This window comes from Periplaneta americana, chromosome 2, assembly GCF_040183065.1.
Source record: "Periplaneta americana isolate PAMFEO1 chromosome 2, P.americana_PAMFEO1_priV1, whole genome shotgun sequence".
Lineage (NCBI taxonomy): Eukaryota > Metazoa > Arthropoda > Insecta > Blattodea > Blattidae > Periplaneta > Periplaneta americana.
The window spans coordinates 79,484,290-79,496,554 of record NC_091118.1 but is presented as its reverse complement, the minus strand read 5'-3'; the positions used below and the strand labels follow the sequence as shown (position 1 = coordinate 79,496,554).

At 35.0% G+C, this 12,265-nt stretch overlaps 2 protein-coding genes across 2 annotated transcripts in view; one reads left to right on the top strand and one right to left on the bottom strand.

Moving 5' to 3' along the window:
• Window positions 1-12,265, bottom strand: part of LOC138694369 (calcium and integrin-binding protein 1-like) — a 126,776-nt gene that overhangs the window by 20,514 nt on the left and 93,997 nt on the right. The gene's annotated exons all lie outside the window — the stretch shown is intronic.
• Window positions 4,900-12,265, top strand: part of LOC138694371 (oligosaccharyltransferase complex subunit ostc-B) — a 32,221-nt gene continuing 24,855 nt past the window's right edge. The window contains exons 1-2 of the mRNA XM_069818044.1: window positions 4,900-5,167; window positions 7,642-7,715. Of these exons, the coding sequence (XP_069674145.1) occupies window positions 5,029-5,167; window positions 7,642-7,715 (213 nt within the window). The 5' untranslated portion in view covers window positions 4,900-5,028. The remainder of the gene's footprint in view (window positions 5,168-7,641; window positions 7,716-12,265) is intronic.

Here is a 12,265-nt window from a genome sequence, read left to right as displayed (position 1 = left end):
TCTAATTAGAACATATTTGCATTTTGTATAGTCAGGTATCTTCTTGAACATACTACTTACAACATAATCAGCAATAAAAACCCATTAAGACAATTTAAGTATTTTTATTAATTTCGTCATAACATTAATCTTCTACAACATCCACACCTTCAAACTCAAACACGATATTTTCTAGGAACGACTTCACCGCGTAAGTACCTATGTCGTTATTGCATTACTTATTTATTTTTGGTAAAAGAGTAATTTTTATGTGTATTTATTTACGCTTGCACCAATAGTTTTTTAAGCCTTTTAATATAAGTACTTGCGCAGTATTCCGAATTATAACGGAACTTCAAAATATCTTACATAAGACGCTTTGCAGGGTCCACTAACCCTGTCGTTAACACTGTCTCTAAGGCTGCTACAATACTGTTATCAAAAGTTTTTACTGCTTAACATTTTCATATGGTACTTCTTTAGATAACGAGGTGCAAGTTTTATACACTCGCGCGCACACACACGCTTCTGTCACTGATACACTTTTTGTAACTGCAAACGTTACAACAGCAGAGACGTTAACAATTAGGAATGATAAATATCCCAATTCTTACGTTTAACAATAAAATGCAATACATATAAAATGCAAATATGAAATATGTACAGAATTAATACCTTAATAACAATATTTTATACAATGTAATATGTTTACCATTTAATAGTATTATAATATTTACACAGTACTGTGAAATGTCAAGAATTCATCTACAGAATAGAAAGTGTGAGATATTATTTTAGTTTTACCTTAAATAATAGTAATAATAATCCGAATGTTATAAAACTGACACATTCTGTAAATAATGGATATTAATAATATCTGTTTAAAGCTGTCATATTGGCAAAACTTATACCCAAAGAACTTTCGAAACCAAAGAGTTTTGTACTGCTACTTTTACAAACTCTGTGATCGAAAACAACCAGCGCTGTACTGACCACATGCGGCAAACCAAGCCGTAGGGGCTGCGCGGAACGAGGAAACCGGGGCAAATTGAACACTGCGCTTGCCGCCATGATGTAGGAGAGCAGACGCATAATAGCAGTACGTAAATCGCACAATTTAACGCTGTGATGATCTAAAATTGACAGATTATGGCCATTTTCGACGTTTAACGTAAAATGAGGATGAAATAAATATATTCAAAGTTTGATTGATATGGGTCAGAGCATTAATGGAAAGAAAATACGTACGCAGCAATTGATAGAAAACATGCTCATACATCCATAAATAGGCCTACATCATACACGTTATAGAATGTAGTTTTTATTATAATCAAATTCTTAAGTGAAATAAATATGCGATAATCAGTACAGACCTGTTGTTAAGTTTTAGAGTATCGAAAATTATATTACCGGTACTTTTAGACCACAGGACATAAGTAATCACGCAAAATATAATGAGCAAAGGTAGCAAAATTACATTGCATTTATAAGTCATTCATCAATTAATAAAGGGAATGCTATCAACTATAAAAAGTAGCCTACCGGTACCTAATACATTGCAATTAATAGGTAACATGAAGACCTAAAAACTAAACATAATCACATTACGGTATGTAAAATACATACTTTTTATGAGTGGATTTCTTTACATAATATAGTTATTTTAAATAAATAAATAAATATATATCATTGCTTGCGGAATGATAGTACGTAATTTTATGCACATATGTTACATCGATAAGATGACATTCCTTGCTTTTTAAATAATATATATGCGGCAAAAGATAAACGGGTTATTTGTATGTGAACTATATGCATTTATAACCCCCCAGTGAAAAATAATACACTAGGAATATCTGGAAAAACAAAACAACAACAAAAATTGCTGTGCAAATGACAGCATAGACCACTCACAAATATAAAGTAATTTTAATAGCCTACGGAGTGGTGTCTCAACCTACAAAAAATAACCTCTATTAAGTTACAAAATCTGCTACAATGTAATATTAAATGTTTAAATATTTATACACTTAATTAGGTAGATCATGTTTATTTGCTATTAAACGCCAAAAGATGGTTGAACGGATAATAATTTTTCTCTCCCTCCCCCCTCCTAGAATCCCATTAGTGATATTTAGTTCCCACAGGAAATTATGTATTCGTTTTCTTACATCTGAAACATAGCATGTTCTCCAACAAGATCAAACCCACGGCTGGCTAATTTATTAGTCTATTAGGTCTATACATATTGATCATGAACCCTGAATCATAAGTTCACAAAGCAGGCTTAGCTATTATAGCCATTTATTTATTTACTCACTTATCACCTATAGATTTTGAATCGATTTTTATTATCTTGCGGATAAATTAATTTACATAATAAAAACAAAAAATTATCTTTCCATTAATTGTGTTTAATAACTGATGTGTAAGTCTAAATAATTCACTCAGTGGGATTTCTCTACAGTCTGATATACTTGTACTAACAATTAAGTATTCTTTATTGTCGTAAACTACTGATTGATTTTTAATGATATTGATAGTGTAACAACAGAGATAATATATCGTACCTCTTGCAAATGGCTTGGAAAATTAAACAGGGATGGTACAGCATCATCTTTCAAAATTCTATTGCCATTACTTTTCCAAAAATCTGTGTCTTTAAAATGAGCCGAACACAATTTTACGTTAGGTGAAGGCACAAATTTATCTCTTTTAATAGCAACAAGCCACTTTGCAAGTAGCTCGGGCTTCGTGTTTATACCTCTGTTTCTACCTATTTAATGGCGACGTAAACATGCACAGAGTGGTTTCAATTTTGGACAGCACACCAGCGCTCCGTGTGAGTCTAGTATACTGTTATAACGTCTTTGGTCTGAACCAGAGCCTTCTTTAGTTACAAGCCGGGGCATGGGTAGGTTTGGCAACGCAGAGTGGAGGCGGGAGATTTTAGAGTGATATTGTGTTTGCTCATTGCTTTAGTTATACGTAACGCGTATTTTTTCAATATTACTTCATGCACAAAGGTAAGATCAAGATTCAGAGTAGTGATGTAAATTATTACGGGTTCGAAAATAGTGTTTTATTGCAATCAATTAGCTATAATTCAGAATACGGCGTGAGTAGGCTACTTACATACAAAGGCTGCCACTTAAAATAATTACAAAAAAAACAAACATGTTTTTGATAGTACGAAGATAAATAAATAAATAAAAAAGATATTCCTTGCACCGAAAATAATAAAATCAATAATGCATTAAAGACGTAAGTTCCTACGCAGTATTCTTAAGTTCCTTTCAGTTAACAAATTTGTGGCTAGCAAATTGACAATGTTTTGCGACTTAATAGTGTTTCATCTGTGAAAGGTTTAGGATATATTTTAATATTATCTTATGCGATTATCTATCGTGTTTTTCTACAAATATTTCATATGCCTAGAAAGTGCTGTGTGCCTATGTGTCGTAGCAACTACACTTATAATTAAAAAAAAAATAAATAAAAACATACTTGTTATTTTATTGATGGTACAAGGGAAAATAAATAAATGCTTAAAGAAATGTTACTCGTACCAAAAATAAATAAAATAATGACGTACTTTCGCAATACCCTATTCCAATCAATTAACCATTATGTGGCTAGTAAATTGACAATGTTTTTGCCGCTTAATGTTGTTTCACCTCTGACATGAAAGGTGTAGGATATCATATGCATTTTAATTTCATGTGATTATGTCGTGCTTTTCTATAAATATTTCAGATGTCCAGGAAGCCAGTTTTAGTTTGAACCTGGCCAGTCACCATAACAATACTGTTATCCTAAATTATTTGTTATAAACTTTTAAAAATATAATTTTAAATAAATATAAATACAGAAAACAAGCTAAGAATGTGAATTATGCAAATAGGCCTAAAATAAAATGTAAACAGAAGAAACTATTGACATTCCTATTATAATAAAAGCATGAGGATGTAAATATAGTTAAGCCAAGTAAAACAATCTATGAAAAAATGAAAACACATCCCTTCAACATAATACGTAACAAAACGCAACATTATCTATTAAGTACATGTATGTATCAATTAGCGTAAACTCAGTGGACCTGTAAATACCAAGTGAGTGAATGTAGAGTATCCAACGCCCACTGAACGAATATTTCACTTTTAGCACTGCCAATGTTGCGCTATAGTCGTATATGCAAGGTAGGCTACAACAAAAACCTAAACTAACCAAACCTAACCTGTCAAAGAAGCAACAAGTTATACTAAATATGTGTAAAATTGGCCTATGTCTCTATAGTGGGCGGGACATAAGTAACATTGACCAAACCAACAAAGTGATTATATGCATGTACAAATTATAGATAGTTCTGACGTATAGCAGGCATTCCGAATCTTCAACAAAACTGCAACATTTATGGGATCACAAAACAGCTGTTTACAATGACTTTGAAAACCAACGGCGTAACTTTATTGATATAGCAGGCGAGACCCAACAATTTGACTAGAATTCTGATACACACAAATCACAAATAAGAATATAAAAATGTGGTTATACAATATTTAATAGAATAGTCAATTACTTTGTCATCCATAACCGTAAAAATTCCCAAAGACTGCAACCATTTTATTTTCATTTATTGTCTTGTTTTTTTTTTATCACCAACACGCATTTAGTTTATAATACATCAACAATTAACGTTTGGTACGACCGCAAACATAATTCCATCGACACATACTTATATTGTAACATTAATTTACATTGGAAATCGGCATTAGCACAAACACGTATACTGTACGGTCAGCCTCCGGGTGACAGATAATTACAGTGTTGCCGACGTATGGCCCCGGCTTGTAACTAAAGAAGGCTCTGTCTGAACCGATTTTCATTTTCCGATCCGTGCGATTCGTCCTGTGCCCATACTATATGTTCCTGAACGCACCCACTTAATAATTCGTAGTCAATGTTAGTCATTTGTTTATTTAACACGACACCAGTTAACGACACGTATTCTTGATATAGCATGGTGTAGCATAACCGGCGTGGCAAATCATGGATTCTCTCTATAGGATACCATTTTGTGTGTTAGAAGTTCCAAATTTGAAAATAAAGAGACCATCATGGTTTCATCAACCCTCAGCTATGGTTATGTTTTCTCTTGTATTGCTGTCATATTTCTTGGTAACAGGCGGTAAGCTGCATTTTTGTGTTTAACCTTACTTTTATCTAGATTAAAGATAGTTTGACCGTTGTATGAGAGCCATAAGTAGTTCACATAGAAAGCTCGAACATGACAACTGATTAGGTTAGGTTTGTTTGTGTGCAAGGGGATCGCATGATTCCCGTCACTAATACCGGTATGTTTACTGCTGAAAACATCACCTTTGGCCCTTTTGATCAAGTTTCACAGATAATTTTGTTTAGAATTCTGAATTTTTATTATATGTTTATAATGAAATTTCGATATTCTCTCACACCGCACACGGGATTAACTTGCGTTGCGTTATTTCACGATCAAATGAAAGTGAGAGGTGGAATAACTTTACAGAATACACGCGGCATACATTAAGTATTAATTATTCCGTAAGGTACGCCTACACTTTTTTATTCACGTGTCAATTTTTTTTGTTAATTTACGTAAACAGTGATGAATAATTGGGCGAATACAGTGAATTATCTTCGTACGCAATCTACACTACATATTCACATTGGTTCTACTGGAGTGATTCATTGAATATATTCGGACTAAAATTTAGAAACATGTTAAGCGAATTATCCTTGCTCTAAAAATGAATCATCCCTGGAACAAATTACCATATTTTTATTGTTGGATACAATAGTAATTAAAAACATGCTAAAAGAATTATCCTTGCATCAAAATGTATGCTTTCTGAGCCAAAATGATCGTATTTTTGATTATGTAAATACAATGCAATTAAACATGTTGCCGTAAACTGAATAGCCTTGGAAGAAGAAAAAATTCCTGGAAAATATGATTGTATTTGAATTATTTAATTAGCCTACTTCATAGATTCATTTGATATTTTATGAGGTTATGTCTGACATACCTACTACTACTGTTAATTGTGTTATTTATAAGAGTAGGCCGTGATTAGTCTAGTATGGATTCTTAGAGGGGTTGAGGTCAGGGTTTGGGATGCCACACAAGTCTTGCTGAAGATGTTGCTGTGCTAATTACACAGTATGGAGTATTAGTGTACTAGGCCTATATGAAACTGTTAGGCCTACCTATGAAGTAAGGGGTGAATGTAGAGTATCCAACGCCCACTGAACGAATATTTCACTTTTATCATTGCTAATGTTGCGCTGTAATCGTATATGCAAGGTAGGCTATAACAAAAACCTAAACTAACCAAACCTAACCTGTCAAAGAAGCAACAAGTTATACTAAATATGTGTAAAATTGGCCTATGTCTCTATAGTGGGCGGGACATAAGTAACATTGACCAAGTAAGGTACCTGGGGGTCTTAAGGCCCACTACCTAGTTTTGCCATTAGTATACACTGTTGCAAAAGAGAGCAACAGCTCTTAAGACCTATTTCTTCTTGCATTCGAGTGAAGTATAAAAAAAGTAGATTCTCGTTCTTGTTTGCAGCTGACTGATTGCAACAAGTTATGTGTGATTATTTCTGCTTTCATTATAAAATTTTGCAACATTTAAGTTTATATCTGTGTATTATTAATATAATATTAAATGCACGTTATTGTGTAAACTTTAAGAAGTTTGGGACTACCGTGAAACTTTCGCTAATGAGCATATGAGCACTCCACAAATTAAAATTGGCGCGAATTAATAGAGCAGGAATAAGACCCATGAAATAAATACGTGGAAACGCCCGCAAGTTCATAGAAGTCCCTGAACTATAAAGTTGAAATTCTGAAGCACAATCTTTTTTGCAAGAAATGAAACAAACGAAAGACTGACAATTCCTAATGCAGAAAGAGCATTGGATGAACCATCAACTTCAGGATTTGTAAACATCCAGGGGAGGCGGATGTGTTCTGTTTGCGAAGAGAATTGTTGTAGATATACATGTGTGTGTCTCTTGTGAATGTTGGGTGCAGGGTGCATGATGAATGTGTAGGTCTCACAGAGGAAAAACTGAAGACTTTGTATGCCCAAATTGTGTTCAATAACTTAGCCTACTTATATTCTTTATTGTGGGCCTTATTACTTGTCACAGCAGGATATAAGGCCCAGTGACATGTTAATTTTTATTGCTCACAGCATTTATGTGTCTGTTTGAATGTTTATTTGAAGTAAAATAATATAGGATAACTATAAAAGTATGCTATTGCATTATTTAAAAATTGCTAAACTTCTCCATTTCAAAGAAAGAGTGTTTTATTCCTTAGGTGGGCCTTATTATCCCCGGTTACTTTATATAACCTTCGTAGTGATCACATTATGTTTGTGGAATGGTGTGTTACAATTTTGAGGTTATTTTCAATGATTAAAATAGCCTACGTTTTTCTCGCCTGTGTGGTGTTGATGGATATCGATTAAAATAACACATAAATTTATTTACATAGAATTAAATAATCTTACGATGCACAAGTGAGTGTAATTTTAATCAGTGTAACTATTGACCTTCTATGATTGACTTGTTATACCAAACTTCTATCTGTGACATTACTTTCAGGAATTATCTATGATGTAATAGTAGAACCTCCTAGTGTTGGTTCAACTACAGATGAGCATGGACACTCTAGACCTGTAAGTACTGATTCACTTGGGTAATAGTGTAGAATTGATAAAACTTGAGACATTCTTGTGTTCGCGTAGGCTTCTGCAGCTAGTGTACATGATCAGTGGATAAGCTTCGGAGCTTCTACAGTGTTGTCTTGGTGTTGGTGGCTGATGTTTCGACCGCTGTGTTGTGGTCATCTTCAGAGCAGTTGGATAAGGAAATAATCTGCGAGCTCGTATATATATAGTAGTCTTGATGGGGGGAGTACTTTCGGTGACTTTCATAACATTATGACAACAATATAAGGAAGTCCACATACAAGAACTCACGACCAGAAGCACACGAACAAGATCCTGAACGTATGAACATGAAACAGAAGGCCTTCCTCCCATACATAGAAGGAACCACAGAGAGAATTGGGAAATTACTGAGGAAATTCAATATCAAGATGGTATACAACGCCCCACACAAGATCTCCCACTCATTAGTCAAAGTCAAAGATAAACTTCCATACCTCCAATCAGCCGGAATATACATGATCCCTTGCTCCTGCGGTCTAAAATACATAGGCCAAACTGGACGTACAATGGAAGAAAGAAGGAAAGAACACATCCGACTCTGCAATTACGGACCTTACGAAAAATCAGCAATAGCCTTACACTCAGCAGATTCAGGCCACGCCATTGAATTCGACAATATCAAGATAATAGATAAAGAAGACAACTTCACAGAAGACTGGTCAAAGAAGCCTTCCACATCAAAGTACATCCCAACAACATCAACAAGGACGAGGGGTTACAACTCAGCAACTCATGGGGAAGTCTATTCCAAGATCATACTTAGGAACGAGAAACCAGGTCTCCACATGTACGCAGCGCCTCCTTCATCCGGACATCGGGCACAGTATCAAGGTCACTCTTTCGGACCTTATGAGGGCCAGTATTTAATATGAAAACTCCCCTCCATGCAGACCTCAACCGGATTGGACAACGAAGGACCAATCAGATGCCAGAAGGAGAACCTACGACCTATCACCGAAAGTACTCTCCCCCCATCGAGACTACTATATATATATATATATATATACGAGCTCGCAGTCTGTTTCCTTATCCAACTGCTCTAAAGATGACCCCAACACAGCGGTCGAAACGTCAGTCACCAACACCAAGACAACGCGGTAGAAGCCTCAAAGCTTATCCACTGACCTTGAGACATTCTTGCTTGAGCAGCGACATAATAGGCCTATTACAGAGCTTATGACAAGAAAAAATTTAAAGTTTGCTTAAAGATGTCTCTTTATCTGAATTATCCCTCTTCTCTTCCTATTACCCAGACCTATCTTCGTTTTCTCTCTCTTTTCTGTCTTGTATTTTCTCTGTGAACTGTTATTGGGTCACTATGATTAGCAGCAAGCTTTGACATTACCACAAAGAAAGCCGACAGGGCTTTAAGTTCTCCCGTACCAATCACATCATTTTCCAATGATCAAAGTTCAACTACCGTATGTTGCCGCATTTATCATTCATTATTTATACATTACCATATGTCTTGTGCTACTACTTTTATCTTACCAGTACAACAAATGTGACAGCTATGCTATTTCTATTACTTGTACCCAGTCATGTGGCAATTTTTCATCTCAATTGTTGTCTTTGATAGGGATGCGATAATACATTCTATATTACAGACACACTTAACTGGTGTCTGTAGGATTTGAACCAGCAACACTGCCAATACTCCAAGACAGAATTCCAATGCTTTTGCCACAGTTGTAGCAGCAGTTGAAGAAATATGGTAATCAAATATTCCCCCATCAGCTGTATTATATTACGTCAAACGTAGGATATTAAAATGTCAAGCTGTTATTGGTTAATAATGGTAAAATATATAGCAGTTATGAATAAAACAGTCAGGATCGAACATACGCCACACACCTAGAGAACACTACAATGGTGACTATTTATGACAGTTAAAAGAAGAGAGAGGGCACTTTTTCCTTAACTTATTTTTAGTTTTGTTTATTTACTTATTTTTAATGTGTAAAAAGACGTAGGCAAAATGAATTATTTTCTCATGTTTATATGAATTACTGGTGCAAATAAGGGTTAATGGTATTGTGCCAGGATATTAGAAATGTGGTGAAGTGGTTGCAAGACCTCAAGATGTATGTAAATAATATTAATAATAATAATAATAATAATAATAATAATAATAATAATAATAATAATAATTATATAATATTATTATTATTGAAAACAGTAAGGACCACGGCATGGCGCGTCCTCAGGTTGCGGATAGAGGAGACGGCCTCCAGATATGGAGAGTAGCTGCGAATATATTGAATAAGCAGTCGTGGACAGCCGATAAGGGGTGGTCCTCCAGCTTGGGGGTTGGGGGAAGGGCTAACAACCCATCACCGTAAAAAACAGCTTGTTACGTATCCCTATAATAAGCCTCGGAATAGGACTGATTCTCTGGCACGACCACAGCAAAGGAATAAGGATTTGAGATTTGGCACTTGGAACGTAACTAGTCTTTATAGAACAGGAGGGGTAACATTAGTAGCAAAAGAACTAGCTAGATATAGAATAGACTTCGTAGGAGTACAAGAGGTTAGGTTAGATGGGAATGGCATATCACAAATAGGAGATTACTTGTTGTATTATGGGGAAGGAAACAATAATCACCAATTAGGAACAGGATTCTTTGTTCATAAAAGAATAAAATCAGCAGTAAAAAAGGTCGAATTTATCAGTGACAGGTTATCATATTTAGTACTTAAGGGTAGATGGTGCGACATCATAGTTATAAATGCTCACGCCCCTACAGAAGAGAAAGACGACCATATAAAGAATAGCTTCTATGAGGAATTGGAACATACTTTTGATCAGTTCCCTAGATATCACATGAAAATTTTATTGGGGGATTTCAATGCTAAAGTAGGACGGGAGGATATTTTTAGACCAACTATTGGAAAAGAGAGCCTACACGCAATTAGTAGTGACAATGGAGTTAGATTAGTCAACTTTGCCACATCGAAAAATTTAATTGTCAAAAGTACAACATTCCCCCATAAGGATATACATAAATATACTTGGACTTCTCCAGATGGATTGACACACAACCAAATAGATCACATCTTGATAGATAAACGGAGACATACTAGTATAGTAGATATTCGAACTTTCAGGGGTGCAGACTGTAATTCTGACCATTATTTGGTGATTGGAGAATTAAGAGAAAGATTATCAGTAGCCAAGCGAGTAGAGCAACAAGTTAATATTACTAAATTCAATATTTTGAAATTAAAGGACGAGGAAGCTAAGCAAAATTATCAGGTCGAAATTTCGAATAGGTTTGCCACTTTAGAAAGTTCCGATGAAGTTGAGAAAGAATTAGATGTTAATAGCGTGTGGGAAAATATCAGAGATAGTATCAAAATTGCAGCTGAGCAGAGCATAGGTTATTATGAAACTAAGAAAAAGAAACCGTGGTTTGATGAAGATTGTTGCATGGTAGTAGAAAGAAGGAAACAGGCAAAATTGAAATTCTTACAGGATCCAGTTGAGGAGAAGAGAGATAATTATTTCAATGAAAGACGGGAAGCAAGTCGTACACTTAGGAATAAAAAGAGAGGTTACTTGAAGGAAAAACTGAATGAGGTAGAAACAAATAGTAAGAATAAAAACATTCGAGATTTATATAAGGGTATAAAGGAATTTAAGAACGGATATCAGCCAAGGGTAAACGTGATCAAGGATGAGAATGGTGACTTGCTTGCAGACTCTCCATCAATCCTAAACAGATGGAAAAACTATTTTGCGCAACTACTAAATGTACATAGGCCAAATAGAAATGATCGGGACGAAATTGAAATACAAACTGCTGAGCCATTTATACCCGAACTCACGCTTTCAGAAGTCGAAATTGCGATAGAAAATCTGAAAAAGTACAAGTCTCCAGGTATCGATCAAATTCCAGCAGAATTAATACAAGAGGGTGGGAGTGCATTATATAGCGAAATTTATAAACTTGTACTTGCTATTTGGGAAAAGGAAATTGTACCAGAACAATGGAAGGAGTCCATAATTGTACCTATTTTTAAAAAGGGGGACAAAACCAACTGTGGTAACTTTCGAGGAATATCACTTTTGTTGACGTCGTACAAAATTTTGTCGAATATTCTATTGAGAAGATTAACTCCGTACGTAGATGAAATTATTGGGGATCATCAGTGCGGTTTTCGGCGTAATAGATCGACTATTGATCAGATTTTTTGTATTCGACAGATAATGGAGAAAAAATGGGAGTATAAGGGTACAGTACATCAGTTATTCATAGATTTCAAAAAGGCTTATGACTCGGTTAAGAGGGAAGTATTATATGATATTCTTATTGAATTTGGTATTCCCAAGAAACTGGTTCGATTAATTAAAATGTGTCTCAGTGAAACATACAGCAGAGTCCGTATAGGTCAGTTTCTATCTGATGCTTTTCCAATTCACTGCGGGCTAAAGCAGGGAGATGCACTATCACCTTTACTTTTTAACTTTGCTCTAGAATATGCCATTAGGAA